General features: G+C 41.3%; 2 protein-coding genes across 2 annotated transcripts; one reads left to right on the top strand and one right to left on the bottom strand.

Annotated features, from left to right (window-relative positions):
• Positions 1 to 26: 26 nt before the first annotated feature.
• On the top strand, positions 27 to 11,575 carry dnajc16l (DnaJ (Hsp40) homolog, subfamily C, member 16 like). Its single transcript, XM_029432677.1, has 15 exons — positions 27 to 1,466; positions 1,735 to 1,801; positions 1,977 to 2,122; positions 2,885 to 3,060; positions 4,438 to 4,622; positions 4,857 to 4,961; positions 5,247 to 5,405; positions 5,559 to 5,689; positions 5,797 to 5,974; positions 6,255 to 6,437; positions 6,561 to 6,637; positions 6,895 to 6,975; positions 7,247 to 7,336; positions 9,187 to 9,357; positions 9,635 to 11,575. Exons 1-15 carry the CDS (start codon positions 1,279 to 1,281, stop codon positions 10,122 to 10,124), a joined length of 2,427 nt encoding a protein of 808 aa, XP_029288537.1. The 5' UTR covers positions 27 to 1,278; the 3' UTR covers positions 10,125 to 11,575.
• cdab (cytidine deaminase b) lies at positions 11,555 to 14,202 on the bottom strand. The gene is made up of 4 exons (XM_029432680.1): positions 13,766 to 14,202; positions 12,800 to 12,911; positions 12,167 to 12,224; positions 11,555 to 12,016 (listed from the first exon to the last, which is right to left on the bottom strand). The coding sequence occupies exons 1-4, from the start codon at positions 13,899 to 13,901 to the stop codon at positions 11,885 to 11,887; spliced, it is 438 nt and encodes a 145-aa protein (XP_029288540.1). The 5' UTR covers positions 13,902 to 14,202; the 3' UTR covers positions 11,555 to 11,884.
• Between the last annotated feature and the right edge of the window lie 1,548 nt (positions 14,203 to 15,750).

The following is a 15,750-nucleotide window of genomic DNA, read 5'->3' as shown; positions in this document are numbered from 1 at the left end:
CCGTAAGAAGGTAATTAAAATAACACAAAATGAACACTCATATGACTTGTTTGTTTTCTTTGTATACCCGTTATTGTTATTATTAGAGCAAATTGCATATAACCTACACAAGAGGAAATTAACTAACTCTAAGCCTAACTTTACATTTTTGCCAAAAACTGATATGACAATCACAATTCTGTGTATATATAAAATAACGGAGCAGTAAAAAGTGTATCTTTGTTAAATGTGTCATGCATAATCAGAAAAATCATTTGATAAAGGAGAATGAAAGGAAAGGTGAGCAGTTTGCGGACAGCTGCTGACTGGAGCATGCGCAGTATCGCCAGTGTTGCAGGGTCAAGTTTGAGCCAGAACAAGACCGGACGTTGTATACATTTGCTTCAAATTAAAAGCATAGAAGCCCTTTGGAATGCTGTAAATGTATATAGATTTTTTTATAGGGTAATCATAACCCTGCCAAGTGGCTTGATACGCGTTTTGTTTATCTTTGTACACTAGGTATATTCATAACCAAAAGAATCCACAATAAATGGACAAATTAAGCATTTTAATTAATGCATAATAAAAAGATCAACTTAACAATTCAATAAATAGTACGGATGTCGGGTGTATTTTCTAAACACAATTGTTTTCCTATATGGTGCAAATGATCCATATCAATCATTCATTAAATAACAAATTATTGACACAAGTAGTGTGTAATGTTTGTATTACTGTTATTGTGTACTGTCCAAATATGTGGACACATTGTATTTTTATGCTTTGGCAGCATTGTTCTTGAAACTTTCATGCCATTAAAACTCTTTCAATTTGAATTAGTGGGCATTTCACATATATGCAAATCTGTCATGTGTAACACATTTTAATAGCCCCATATTGTTTGTCTTTCAGAAGTGTGTATATTATCTTACATATGCACATCAGTTATGGCCATTTCATTTCTATTAATTGCCAAAGATAAATCATTCTCAGTTACTTTGACATTCAAAAAGGGTTGAGGAGGATTTTATTGTGAAATATGCAAGCGGAAGCTTAAGGTTTCATTGCGGGCGTGACACTAGCGTATTGCATTAGCTAGAAAAAGAATGGCCTCATCGTAGTAAAATACTAGTATGTCGTCTGTATTTAACGTCATATTCAAGAAGTCAACAGAGCGGACCATGTAAGCTCTTAGCTTGACATAGTTGTCTGATTCAGAAGAGCTTTGTTACATTACTTGACGGGGCAGCTCGGTAGCTAACTGACGTTAGCGTTGGACGAGGACAGCGGCAAGCGATGACGCTCAGGAGGATCCGCCGACATCCTCTGACATGTCCAGTTTTGCTCGCCATCTTTCTGCTCATTTTGAGTGTGCAGTTGGTGAGAGCAGCCTCTGAAAATGACCCCTACAAAATCCTGGGTGTCAGCAGGAGTGCGAGTCAGGCAGAAATCAAAAAGGCATACAAGAACCTCGCCAAAGAATGGTGAGTGACTGACATCAAGTCCCCTAATGGTAGGCCAGCAGCACATCTTGGCTGCAGCAGATCAGCCCTGCTCTTTTACGGCTGTACAGACATGATTACAGATGTAACAAACATATATGAGCACAAGAAAACATGTCTAGTGTGTGTTGGTGTACACCTGAACTGGCGCATGTTATCTTAACCTATCCCAAGCTAGTATAACAGAGCATTTGTAACCCTGTATGACCCAACAGGGATTTATGATGTTCTGTATGGGCTTCTTTTAAAGGCATCCAGACAAGAACAAGGACCCTAAAGCTGAGGACATGTTCATCAAGGTTTCTAAGTCATACGAGGTGGGTGACAGTGCATCACAACATGTCATATACTCTTATTTCATACAAGCTCCAGCTGACATTCATTATGTTTTCTATGTGGCTCACTCAGCCTGTTTCACTTTCTGTGTCTTATAGTCTCTCTGTGGGCATTACAGTCCTTTCACTTGTGCTTTTCATTCTCTGTGGAGAACAGATTCTGTCTAATGAGGAGCGCAGGTCCAACTTTGATCGCTATGGGCAGATGGATGAAAACCAGCCCTTCGGCCAGTCACAGCAACAAGGTTTCCGCGGCTTCCACAACAGCTTTTACTTTGATGAGTCTTTTTTCCATTTTCCCAGGTACAGATTCCAATGTGTGTTGTCTATCATTGAAGTAGATGTCACGGTCAGTTAGTTAGGCTGTCACGTGTGTGTGTGACACTATTGGTAAAGGAGTACATGACTGGTAGACATTGAGCTTAGCTGCTTATTCATGAAGCACCAGAAGGTTGCAAAACATTTCTTCCTCCACATTCCCATAACTGAGTTCCTAAACATTAATTTCCCAGCATGCTGCTGTGTCCAGTCTGTAGTGAGTGGTGTTGGTTGGGCTCCTCCTTGTGTTTAACTTTGGTTATTGATTATAATAAAAAAACAAAACTACTCTCATCCTACAGCCAAGAGTTTTAGTTGCAAGCAGTTACTGTCCCATTCCGAGAGTTAAGCTTAAAGTTGCATAAAGTTCTGTAGTGTGGAAACTTTAAGTTTTCTCCATTTAATACCATTGTGAATGGAATACCTTTTGGATTGTTTGCTTGTTAATCACACATAATAAGCACTTTAAAGACCTCAAATTAAACTCTTCTTACCTAACAGTGGAATTTGAGTAATTAAAAATGAAAATAATGGTTATTTGCAGATGTTATGAGACTAAAAGGAGAAAAACCGATGCACTCTTTTGTGAGTCTAACGAACTAAAGGTTTGTGTTAGTGGAATTTTCTTTTTTCCACTCGGCATGATGCACCAAGACAGTTCACTCTCAGATCATGTCCTGACACCCCTCTGTAGGCCATGTTTTAAAGAAGAAGAAACTTACTGTCTTGCCTCCAACCCTCCTCCAGATCCAGGGACTTTGCGGACAGCAAGTACCTGCTTCACCACGCGCAGTTTAACAGCGATGTCCTTCCAGACAGCCACAAAAGGCCGTACCTAATCAAAGTGACCTCTGAGTGGTGCTTTGCGTGCATCCACATTGAGCCCGTGTGGAAGGAGACGGTGCAGGAGCTGGAGCCGCTGGGTAAGTCTGCTGACACTAGACTCCCATCAGTTCGCCCACAACACTCTCAGGTTCCCGGCTGGTTTTCCGAAAAGCACCATAACATAAGATTTGGTTTGCTCAGTTGCAGGCCATTAGGACAAATGTAATTCCAAGTGTTGAGATGCTTTACAGAGAGAAAGCCATTTAATTAATTATTCATTAGGGTTTATTTGTTCTTCTTGGTTTCCTGGAACAAAGAGTCGAGCCAAGGGAGGAATTCAACCCAATGTACCAATTGTCTGTCACTGGAGATGAATTTAAAGTTGTTGATGTAATTCTGCTTATTAGAAATAAGGTTCCTACAGACTTGGTCTCAGTTTTAGTCTGTGATGGTAATAACTAAGTGGCCTGCCCTGGAAAAATAACCTGCATATGTATGTACCCGATGCTCTCAGTATGGGAGAAAATTGTTTTAAAAAAAAAAAAGCTTTTCTTGATATAAAACAAATATTCTAGTTGAATTTGCAGCTTTGTCAATCATTATAGGAATCATAAAAGTAGACTTTAAGGCAGGAAAGTTGTGTTGGATTACTTTAGATTTTACAGCTGAACCTAATGAAATGGCCTCTGAACGTATATTGCTCTACAATGTCAGCCAGTCTCTGACTTTGTCTGCTATCTGGTGCTGGGCAGGTGTCTTACAGTGTGTATAGACTGTCAGAGATTTCACTGTGGCATCCCCCCCCCCCCCCCTGCAGTACCTTGTCGCTGAAGACCTATGCTTCAGAGTGTTAAAAATCAATATAAGAAAACGTGTTTCAAATTGTGTCTTTCTGCTCATATCAAAGTCATCTTCGGCTTGTGTTCTCTGTCGCTGTGGGATACGCTGGTATGGATGCACAGGATTCTGTTTGATGCTTAAAAGCAGATGTATACATCTTCTATGAACCCTATCCATTAAGCAGCCCCTCACTAATTTTAAAGACTTGGGTTAAAATCCTACTGCTTGGAGTGCTTCTTTCTTGGAGATTTTCAGTGTCTCTGTTTGGTGAAAGAGTATTCACATTTATTGTGTGTCTGTATTATTCTACTGCTCAGTTTTAATATCTTAATTTTGAATCTCTACGTGAACAGCATCCATTGTGGTCTTGTTGGAATATGGGTGCAGTATCTGCCACATTTGCCTGAGACTCATTTGAATATAAAATAACTAAAAGCACGAGTGCCCACAGTTGTGCCACCAGTTTGATGTGAGAAGTAGGAAGGCAACGCTCTGTGTTGTTATGTACAGGTGTTATTGTCCAAATCACTGGAATAACACAATGTGAAATTTGGTTTAGGTGCTATTTTCCCTTCACTGTGAGAACACTCTACTGTATCCGTTACAATAGCTGTCTATTTTTATTATTACACCAGGTGTCGGCATTGGGATCGTGGACCTGGGTTATGAGCGCCGCCTGGCCAACCAGCTGGGAGCTCACCGTGCCCCCTCCATCATCGGGCTGGTGAACGGCAGGGTGACCTTCTTCCATCAGGCAGTGACACGGGAGCACCTGCGACAGTTCATTGAGGACCTGCTTCCCCATAAACTGGTGGAAAAGGTAAACGCAATAGATGTAAAAAAAAATGTATATAAAAAATATTTCTTAAAATTTTGGGCTTGGCTTTTTTTGGGCCCCCTGCCCGATCATAGCTCTAGGCCTGATTTTAACATTAACATATATTTACTAGTATTACTCATCAATTGTAGTTTTACAAAAGGTGAAGTGATGAACTGTTTTTTCTTATTTAGCAATAATGCATTTTTTAAAATCTAATTTCCATTGTTTCCCCAGATCACAGATGACAACTACCTTGCTTATCTGGATAGCTGGCGTGTGGAAAATAAGCCCAGCGTTGTTTTGTTTGACCAAGTCCCTGTTGTTCCTCTACTCTATAAAGTACGCAATGTATTTACACGCACACAAGTGTTGCTAATTAATCAATATCCTTTGACGCTTTAACAGTCACAGTCAAATTTGAATAACTTAATGTCAATAACTGTTTTTGATGGAGACAGAGAGAGAACAATTCAGGGCCAGTTATGGGAACACATAATTCAGATCTCCTAGTTATAACTGAGTTGATATAAAAAACGCCATCTGTCTTCTTTTTCTACACTTTCTTCTCGTATTTATTTTTAATGTATTTATTTTTTACACTCATCTTCCCACTCCACTCTCCAGTTAACAGCGTTTGCCTACAAAGACTACGTCCGTTTCGGCTTCGTGGACCAGGGTGACACGCACAACACTCGGCTACTGCGGCAGTTCAACATAAACACGTACGCCCCCACCATGCTGCTGTTTAAGGAGGATACTGAAAAGCCTGTTGACATCATCCAGGTACAAACATACAGAAGTGACCCCTCCAAGTTCTTTACACGGGGGTTACTGAATTAGCTTACCAGTTGCAATATTTAGCAAAAATTTCACACCTGCTCTACTCAAATGTTTCTTGCTTTACGCCCTTCACACCCCTCATGCTTTCTCTTTCAGGCCAGAGGGATGAAGCGACAGATCATGGATGAGTTTGTCTCCAACAACAAGTTCCTGCAGGTGCCACGGCTGGTCAACCAGCAGCTTTTTGATGAGCTGTGCCCTGTCAAGCAGTTCCACCGACGGAGGAAGTAAGACATTTACAGTCTTTAGCCGCTGGTCCTGTACTTAATATCTCTCTTAAACTGGCCTCTTGTGTAATAAGTTTTAATCAAAGGAGGCTGTGAATTGTTTACAGGTACTGTGTGCTGCTGATCACAGGGGAGGACCAAGCCTTTCTTCCAGGCAATAAGGCCTTCCTAGACTTCGCATCATTTAACCAAAAAGACGTGCTGAGGTTTGCGTACGTCTACCAGCGTCAGCAGCAGCCTCTCTGTCAGGCACTGCTGCAAAATCAGGCTACACTCTCACCTCAGGTCAGTGGCACAAACACAGTGCACACGCACGCATCAATCACATGCTCCTTTTTGTACGCAAACTCACTAACATGCTCCTAATATTCAAGTGTATGACACAAACGCACCCAAAAAAATCCATCATCCAGTATAAACAAACATCAAGGACGTGCAGCCACTGGAAAACGTTTATATCCGGCACATCCCGAATTTGATATGTGTCAGATTACCAATATGTGCATCCTGAGACTCGGCATAGCCTCAGTTTACAGTAAAAGTGCTTTTGTAACACTGCTGACAGGTCGTGATTCTAGAGAGGCGGAGCCAAGCCGGTAAGGTCATGTACCGCTCTGTGAGTGGTGGCTGGAACGGCAGTGAAGAAGATAAGTACCGCCTCCACGAACAGCTGGAGCTCCTTCAGAAAGACCCCACCTATCTGAGCTCAGACGCCACCCTGCCAGAACTCAACAACGAGATGGCCCCCGTAAGACGCCGCAGACACACACTCACCTTAGTGTTGGGCTGGGGCTGCTGAGGGTGAAACTAAATTAACTGGAGGATTTCTTTGGATTGTCATTGTTTTCTGTGTCATTTTCCCCCTCCCCAGATTTTTATTATTCAGTGGATGAATGCTGCCTATGATTACATCCTTCAAATATATGATGACCTTCTCTACTCAAACTGGTAAGAAAACACCCGCAGGGCGCAGCATTGAGTGCAAACAAGAGAAGCACAGATAAGGTGGTGTACTTTCTGAAATTTATCGGAAGCTGAGTCATGCTTCTGCAGCGAGATGTTGCAATAATTACCCGCTGGGGGCTCTGGGTACGCATCATCGCTGTGAAGGCGACAGGCAGACAGTGAGAAGTGTAATTAGTTGATTTGGGCTGCTGTGTGTTTTCTCCCACATGTTTCAATTATTACATTTATCTGTCCTCAAGGCGAGAGATGATGCCCATCCTGTCGTTGATCTTCTCAGCTCTCTTCATTCTTTTTGGCACCGTCATCATTCAGGCCTTCAGGTGAGAGCACACCAGGACTCTTTTTCATTCCGAGACATTTTAATAATACGCCCAATCATTTGAGTTGAAATTACTTTCATTAAAAATGTCGAATACTGACTAGATATGTAATTAAAACAAGTTTTTTGGCATTTGTTTATCTTATTTGCCTTCTAATTCTACATGATTATTCGTGGCTCCAAGTGAGTCGAATCCCTGCTGGACAGCGTCGCCCCAAAGTTTGGCTTTTGGTGTCCACACTGATGATTTCCTTTTTGTGGTGCATTTTCAGTGAGCCAGGTGAGAGCAAACCCCGGAAACCAAAGCCAAAGGAGCAAGGGCAAACAGAGGAAGACGAATCAAGTAGAGCCAGTACTTCAAGGTAAGGCAGTGAAATGAAGTGAACACAAGATGGACACAGAATACAGCAGATAACAGATCAACGGCCCAAAACCTGTGTTTACGCTGGCAACCTACTTTTACCATCAATATGAGCAACGACAGGAGAAAACTGGAAAATAAGGACACCAAAGAACAGTTTAATGCAGGGGTGGGGAACCTTTTTCATGTCGAGGGCCATTTTGTTTTTACAACATCCTTCGAGGGCCATACTAATTATTGAACTCATAACCTTTGCAAAACATTTTTAAGACGCAGCCCATTCATTTCATCTTTCTTTTTTGCTAAATGCAAAAAAGCAACTTTTTTTATCCATGTCTCTTTCTGTTTTATCAGAAATCCTTTATTAGTCCCACAACGGGGAAATGTATCTTGTCACAGCAAAAGAACATATGAAGTAAAAAGGCAGTAAACCATAATTAAATAATAAAAAATAATATAAGTACCAAGTGGTTGATAGAAAATAAAGTGAGTATTGCACATGGCAGTGATAATTGCACAGCAGTGGTGGAACAGTCTGTTCTTGGTGTGGTGGTCTACCTCTCTATCTGTCTATCTTGTATGTTACGCTCTGCAGAGAGCTGCTTGTTGGGCCAAACTCCGCCGAAGAGCGTTAACTTTATCCAAACGCACTCGTTCTTTACTCGTGCTGTTCGGCATGTTTCGTGTTTCACTGCAAGCCCGTCCTCACAAACTAGACAAACTAGGCCTTTTACTTCCTCAAAGAAATAATCGTTCGTCCGTTTCTCCTGGAAAGTGCAACATTCTGCGTCCACCTTTCTCTGTTTTACACTCGCCACGCTGCGTTCACTGATGTCAATGACCATCTCGTTTAATATTGAAGTTTCTGACATGACGTGACCACGTGATGACACGTTCCGCTTGTGTTGTGTTCAAGGACCCTGACCAACAGTCAGTCACCCGTCTATTGCTGTCTAGATTGTTTCATTTGTTTTTCTAGTTTTTTAGTTTTTCTAGTTTTTCTTTTTTTGCGTGTGTTTACGAATTACCTCGAGGGCCGGATCAAATGGTCTCGCGGGCCATAAACGGCCCGGAGGCCGGAGGTTCCCCACCCCTGGTTTAATGCTTGAGCGATTGTTTTTTAAATCGCATAGCCCCACAAGAAATGTTCTCATTAATAATTAAACATGACTCAGCAGTATAGTGTTTAATAAATTCATATTTTCTGTCATGTAGCCGACTGTCCATGTTTGGCTGGCTGGTGCAAAGTGCTTTGCTGTGAGGATCAGGTGTAAAGTTTTATGCTCCCCCTTTGCTCTTCCCACTGTGCAGTATTTCAAACTAGATTGCTGTGATCTTAAAGGGACAATTCATCCCAAAATCAAAGATACATATTTGTCCTCTTGGCTGTAATGCTATTTTTTAATCTAGATAAAGAAGTCTAGAAGAGGCTTGTGACAGATGTCAATATTAATATTTAAAAATATATTATGAGCTCAGGAGAGCCTCTCGTCCACGAGTAGACCCACGCTTCCTTCTGCGAGGTGATGTGGTTGGCGGGTGTAGTTCAGTAGAAAGGAAATCTACATGAAGCCGCTCACACGAGGTCTGTGGATTGTCTTGAGAAACTGGGCCACGATTTCTGAAGAGACATTACTGTTGAGCTTTTCAAATGAATTTCTTCCTCGTTTTGAGCACCAACATGTAAGCACCACATGTAATCATTCCTCTTCTCCATACTGGCCATAAAACAACCCCCCCCCCCCTCCCCCCTAACTCAACTACACTGTAAAAAGACCACAGTAATTCCCATTTTTTCTTTTCCCTCCCTGTAACTTTCCCTTACTGTATCCTTCTCATTGCTCCATGCAGCCGTCCTCCTAAGAAGGACTTTGTGGAAGTGACTGAGCTGACGGACATCACCTACATCAGCAACCTGGTGAAGCTGAGGCCTGGCCACATCAACGTTGTACTAGTGCTCACCAACGCCTCCAAGAATGCCCTGCTTAGGAAATATGCCAAGGAGGTTTTTTCTTTCTCTGGGTAAGTCTCAGCACTACAGGACATTGTTCAAGTTTCTAAAAGTTGATCTTTTTGTCCTTGTGAATGCAGACTATACCTGAACACTGTTTCAGATTTAAAAGAACTATTATTAAGGTTGTGTCCACTTGCCTTTAGTGATGTTGCACTTGCTTTTAGATGATGTGACCTAAAGGGTATATCATGGAACAATATAGACATGATGTACTTCAGTGTGCATCTGTGCCCTGATTGCATATATTGGTCCACTTAATAATCCTAAACTTCTCTGCCACTACAGCACTCAGACCCTCCACTTCTCCTTCCTCAACGCTGATAAGCACCGTCACTGGATGCCATCACTCCTTCGCTCGACCGCTGACGCTATGCAGGGCGAGGGCCATTCGGACGAGGATGAGGAGTCTCCAGACTACGCTGGCCACGTCCTGGCCCTCAACGGCCACAAGAAATACTTTTGCCTCTTTAGACCCGTCTTCACAGGGGACGATGCCAACGACTCCTCGTCTGAGACCTCGTTCTCCTCTGACAGCAGGAGAAAGTCCCGGTCCAGGTCCAGGTCCAGCTCCCACTCCCGATCTAGGTCCCATTCCAGGGAGGATGGGGCCGTACCCAAGAGGGGCTCCAGCAGGGCCACCAGCATAGAAGTCCACCACAAGCTCGACAGGCTGGGACTGTGGATGGAGAGGCTAATGGAGGGCACCCTACCCAGATTACAGGTCCCCGCATGGCCCTCTCTTGGTGAAACCACTAACTCCTCCACAGAGAGCTGAGGTCTAGGTCAGAAAGGTCGGATGGTAGTGGATACACTTTGCCGTCTGATTTAAGTTCCTTTTAGCAAGAAAGCTGCAGAACAATGTCGCATTTTACAAACAATTATTTAAGTTCTCTTTTACAGAGGTAGGTTGCGGCACTGAGCTGTTGCGACCTGTTTACAGAAGGTCTTATTTTATCTGTTAGACAGTTTGAAGCAGATGGAAAATGTTGGCTTAGAGTGAATAGTGAGCTACCACAAACCTTTAATATGCGCTTGAGGCAAAGTGTGCGCTGCATGATCCCGCTTCATGTCTCCTGTACAGAGACAGAAGGAGGTAAAAGAAGAACACACACCACGCACGCACACACACACACACACACACAGGTAGTGGTTGTGTGTTTATTACCCACAAACGATAAGCATCATGGTACAGACTTTAGCTGGAGCTGTGTGTTACACAATAACTCCAGTTCTTTGTGTTTTATTTTCTCTCTTTAACCTTCGTCTCTGTACATTCATTAGGTGAAATCATACAGCTCAGAATAAGCGCAATTGCTTTGCTTTGCTTCAGTCCTTCGAACCACCAAGAGCCTCTAAAATTTGCTTTAAGCCTGAACACATCTTTATAATTGAAATCATGACTTTTTACTTTTGGCAGTATGTGGAAGCAGGTTAAGACAAATAAAGCTTGGAAACTGAGTTTATAGTTTATTTTTAATTTTTAAACTTTTAGTAGCCTTCAGTTGAGATTATTGACCTTTTGTTTGCTGTTGTAGATCTGACAAACCTTTTGATTCGAGGCATTAAGAATTTCACAGCATTGTAAGCAGCAAGAAACTTCTTCAGTCACATAACATTTACATTTGTCAGTATGGTAATTGGTAATCATTGAATGTCATGATGTTTTCTGCTCAGACCAAGTTGCCATGTCCTGCTGCTGTTTAGGGATTTAACATTAACACATGCAACCAGCCTAGTTTAAATATCATTTTGGGTAAGTGGTACTGAAAGTAAAATCTGCCTTTTTGTCTTTTTCTGTTTTATTTGGAGCTGGTTTCACTTATTTGTTTCCTTTTTTCTTTTTTAAGTTCTTGTGAATTGTCTGAATCAAGGGAAAAAGATAAATACCACCATATTATACTTGCCCTTTGCAAGCCTATGCCCTTAAACCACTGTAAATGTCAATGCATGGAATATGTAGACCTGAAATCACTAATAAATGTTTAGTGAATTTGCACTGGCAACTTAAACGCTTCACCCCCCCCCCCCCCCCCCCCCCCTCTCTCCTGTTACTCTGTAATTGAATAACTTTCTGCTCAAAACATACTTGCAGTACACTGTAACTAGTAATTATTTTGTTCTTGTATATCCTTTGAACTTCATTTGTGTATATCTAACTGTGAGAAATGAAGTGTAAATTATTAAAAATCCAACTGTGAGAAATAAAGTGTAAATTATTAAAAGGAACTCCTTTTTAAAACAGCTTATTTATTAAAATGTCTTGATATGATATATCATTTTCCGTCATGCTTCTTTAAATTAAGAAGTTTTTGTATGTTAATGTAAGTAAATGATTCACTAAGGCACTAAACATTTTCCAGATAATAGTTATCTTGATGTTAATATTACAGTATACATAAAGTCAATTTAAATATGTGACGTTTACAATCAGCACATAATACACAAACATATTTAACATAAATATAACTACTGCTGTGTGTGCGTGTTGTGTGTGTTGTGTGCACGTGCGGTACAACAATACAGGCTCAGCACTAGTTAGGAAATTTCAAATACTTTCTTCATGGTCAGGTCTTCAGGGCCGAAGGAGACGGGCAGCAGCTCATCCACAGTCATCTTCAGGTACGAGCCGTCGGGCTTTGACAGGTACACGTCCCAGTTTGATCCAAACTGTGAAGGGAAATGGCATAAAAAGAGAATAAAGCACGTTGTCAAATCCTCTCACTAAGCATCCCTTGTTAATGTGTTTTAGTTGTGTGTGGTCCTGACAAACAGTTGATAATATATCACAGACTGGAAACTAGAAGAATTAGATTTCACCTCTCTTATGAACTGCCTGCAGCCACCGCACGGGGAGATGAACTGGTCTTTAAGGTCGCTGCAAGAAACGTGAGCAGAAATGTAGTTGAGACACAAAACTGGGGAAATGTATTCATGTTAAACACAAAGACCTTGTTTTGGATTCATGACACTGTCTCACAGTGTTGTGACCACTTTAAATCTGTTTTGTATAGTTTCCCCACAAGGCTAATATAGTTGTTATACTTCGTACTGTGATCCTTTGCACATTCCTGCAAAAACACTTCTATAAACGGCACAGCTCTCATTTTATTTTTCATTTTCACTTATGTTTATGTTTTGCACCAATACACCAAAGCAAATTCCTCGTACTATCTGGCAATAAAGCGTATTGTTATTCTGCTTGTCATCACGAGCCATTAAAAGAAGCTTCTGCATCATTTTAGGTGCATCATGTTGATTACTGCTTGAACTTACATCCAACTTTTTTGTACTTAACTTGTTGGTCAACAAATGTTTTACTGTTTTACATAAAGCAGAATTGTATTGTGTGAAAAATTGGGGAAAGTTTAATGACAAAACATAGTAAAGTAAGTCATGGTTTGGTAAAACAGGAATAAAGACTGACAGGAACAGGAACAGGGAACTTATTACCTGGCAATTGCAATTGCCTTGAAATTTCTGTAGCCTTCAGACACTGCTTTTGAGATAGCATTTCTTTCAGCACACACCCCCAGGTTGGAGCATGCATTCTCCACATTGCAACCTGCCAGAGACACAATTATATTTTTTAAGCCTTTGCTTCACTGAAATGAAACTGACACATTAGAGACAAAAAAAAAGCCGGAATTATAAAAAGAGGCTCTATTTACTTGTTCTCTCCGGGTCAAACAGTTACTCAACAGGTCATTGCACTCACAACTGTTTGCCAGCTATTTGATCCCCAGACTTTTCTCCTGAGGTGCACGTGACGGGCTAAGCTTTGTACAGTCCAAGAACATGGACAGGAGAGTTGCGTCTTTGCCTCCTTGTTGATAATGATTTGCCATGCTTGTCAGTGAGTGCAGTGCTGCTGACCCAAGTGAAGCAATGACAAAAGGTCATCTTATTTCTTGGAAAGTTAAGATTTGTCGATACCTGAGACATGTGGGAATTTTATTCAACCAATGGGAATGACTCATCCTGGTGTGTATTTAATGATGGGCTGTTGTAGGGAGTCCAGCAATTCAACTGTCTGTTGTCCGGTAATCATTAACAAAGTGCCGCAAAATGAAACTGATAAAGCAAATGATCAACTTTCTTGTAGTTTGAATGAAATTCTGTTGAATCTCCTGCCTGTCAAATGATCTCAAACAGCAACAAAGAAGAAGTAAAGCCACAAAATAATTCTTAGAGTCAAACACAAGTTACATAATGCCGTAGTTACAATACTGTCTTGTATGGATGTATATGTTTCTTTAAAGTCTACTTGCTGATAATGGCAAAGATTAGTTTTAGGAAAACACTTAATTGATAAGAATGCAGAATTCACTGTTGATATTCAACACTAAATTGAGTTTCTCATGTCAAATATTTATTCTAATCAATCAACAAATAGGCAATGTTCCACGTGTATCTTACCTTTAAACACAACGTTGTCAATGGTCAGGAGGGCAGCTCCCACTCTGAACTTGCTGTAAGGACAGTAGGCTTGCTGCTTCGCCTCCTGAGACTGGAGGATCAGCTCCTTGATTGTTTCCTGAGACAAGTGGTCCATGATTGATCTTGGGATTTGTAAGGCTGTTTTTGAGAGAGTGAATGAGTCTATTGTAGCTCAGCTTTAAATGGGAACGGGACAGAGGGTACGGGGAGAGGGAGCAGTCACAACCAATCAATGGCTGGGATGCCAACATGCTGTCACAGAGGCAATGGGAGGCGGTTTTGTTGTTGACACTTTTATGTTTCCTATCTACTGTGTGTTAGTGTGTGATAGATGATGTTGTGGAAGTTTTCCTGCTTTACTCTGGAGAGATGTATATAAAATCAAATACATGGTGATAGAGACAGAGTTGTCTTTGTGCATTTATTTGCTGCCACAAATTGGCACCAGTTTCACAGAATACAGAGTAGTCTATGGAAGGGCACAGGTTGGAAGAAGACACATAGGCATTTTATACAATTTAGTTTGGAGGCGAGGTGAGGAAAGAAACACAGGGGGCCGGGCCAAACTGCCCTTTGTCTTGTATTAACATGACCGGCACTCCTATGTTAGCATCAAATGGCAGTTGGCTTGTTTAACATAGGAAACTTATATAATTAAAACAGTAGACATTTAAATTGCTATTACATTCCTCTCTTTTGATCATATTTGATCATCAAGAATCTCAATAAAATGATAGATAGGTAACATAGGACATCAATACATACTGGCACCTTAAGTAAGTACATCATAAATATGTCATGGAAATCTAGCTGGGTTTTATATTTACAGAGCCATGAGGTAGATAAGCATTAGTGAGAGGTAGGAACAGAATTATACTTCGGTGTCTGAACATTCAGAATCTGTGTACAGAAATTTACAATCTTCATGTTGTGTTTGGTCCTTGTCTGGGAGTGAAGTGTACTGTACGAATGCTGTGGAAATCATGTTAGATACTAGTTTTCTGATTAAAGGAACAACACAACAGCACAGAAAATTATAAACAGTAGCTAAGTGTGTGGTGTGTGTGTGTGTGTGTGGTGTGGTGCTGGTGGTAGTTTGGCACACTACTTGTCGTCGTCTGTTTCTTTGTTCTTTTCCTGATGAGTTGTTACAGCTTTGCAGTGGCTTGCATGGACCCAAGTAGCACTTTCTGCAACCTTTATTGCCGTCTGGGTGACGAGGAGTTTGAGGTATGGACCCTGCCAACGACTGGTTTTCCAGCTCTTTCTGCGGAAGTCCTTGATCAGCACCGTGTCTCCGAGCTGGAGGCTGTGCAGGGGTCCGTCTGCAGGTGTTGGTAGGGCTGCATTGTGTAGGAGGCACTCCTGGAGTGTCTTCAGAATCGATGCATATCACAGAGCGGAGTGTGTGTGCTGTACAGTTGATGTCATTTTTATAGACGTCTTTAGAGGGAGAGTACATAATAAATGATGTGTGTGTGGGTTGCCAGTCATCAGCTGACACCCACATAGTCTTCAACATTATCTCATCATTAATGTCATCCATAAGAAAATCCTGCTGAAAACATTGAGATGCACCTCCCTCAGCCACATGAACAGTACAATGCAAATGATCATTAGGCATGAATACAGCATTGGAAAGAACCCGCTGATGGGTCAAATGTATCAGTTTTCTTCCCATCAAATTTATGGGACAGACTGATGATAATAGAAAACTGTGTTTAAGAGTTGAGGGAAAAGGGTGGCTGTTATCACCTATATCTGTGCATTTTACTGGCATGGAGAATCTTCTTTAACAGTAACACCCGCAGCTCCAATAGAATGGATGTATCTGCCACTCAACTTACAGTCAGGCAGATCACTAATTTTAACAACAGAGTGAGTGGCACTTGAATCAACCAAAAATACAATATTTTTACCTAGGATGTCCAAAGACAGAGTGGGGAACTTCTCATACGAATTCT

Source organism: Cottoperca gobio, chromosome 5 (genome assembly GCF_900634415.1).
Source record: "Cottoperca gobio chromosome 5, fCotGob3.1, whole genome shotgun sequence".
NCBI lineage: Eukaryota > Metazoa > Chordata > Actinopteri > Perciformes > Bovichtidae > Cottoperca > Cottoperca gobio.
Note: the sequence above shows the minus strand (reverse complement) of the source record. Positions and strands in the feature narration are given on the sequence as shown.

Excerpts from the sequence above, each read along its gene's own strand:
- cdab (XM_029432680.1), bottom strand. The coding sequence starts at position 13,901 with ATGGACCACTTGTCTCAGGAAACAATCAAGGAGCTGATCCTCCAGTCT. Across the intron at positions 12,912-13,765 it reads TGACAACGTTGTGTTTAAAG|GTTGCAATGTGGAGAATGCA; the intron begins GTAAGATACACG and ends TGTCTCTGGCAG. Across the intron at positions 12,225-12,799 it reads AAGGCAATTGCAATTGCCAG|CGACCTTAAAGACCAGTTCA; the intron begins GTAATAAGTTCC and ends CGTTTCTTGCAG.
- dnajc16l (XM_029432677.1), top strand. The coding sequence starts at position 1,279 with ATGACGCTCAGGAGGATCCGCCGACATCCTCTGACATGTCCAGTTTTG. Across the intron at positions 2,123-2,884 it reads TCTTTTTTCCATTTTCCCAG|ATCCAGGGACTTTGCGGACA; the intron begins GTACAGATTCCA and ends ACCCTCCTCCAG. Across the intron at positions 4,962-5,246 it reads TTGTTCCTCTACTCTATAAA|TTAACAGCGTTTGCCTACAA; the intron begins GTACGCAATGTA and ends TCCACTCTCCAG.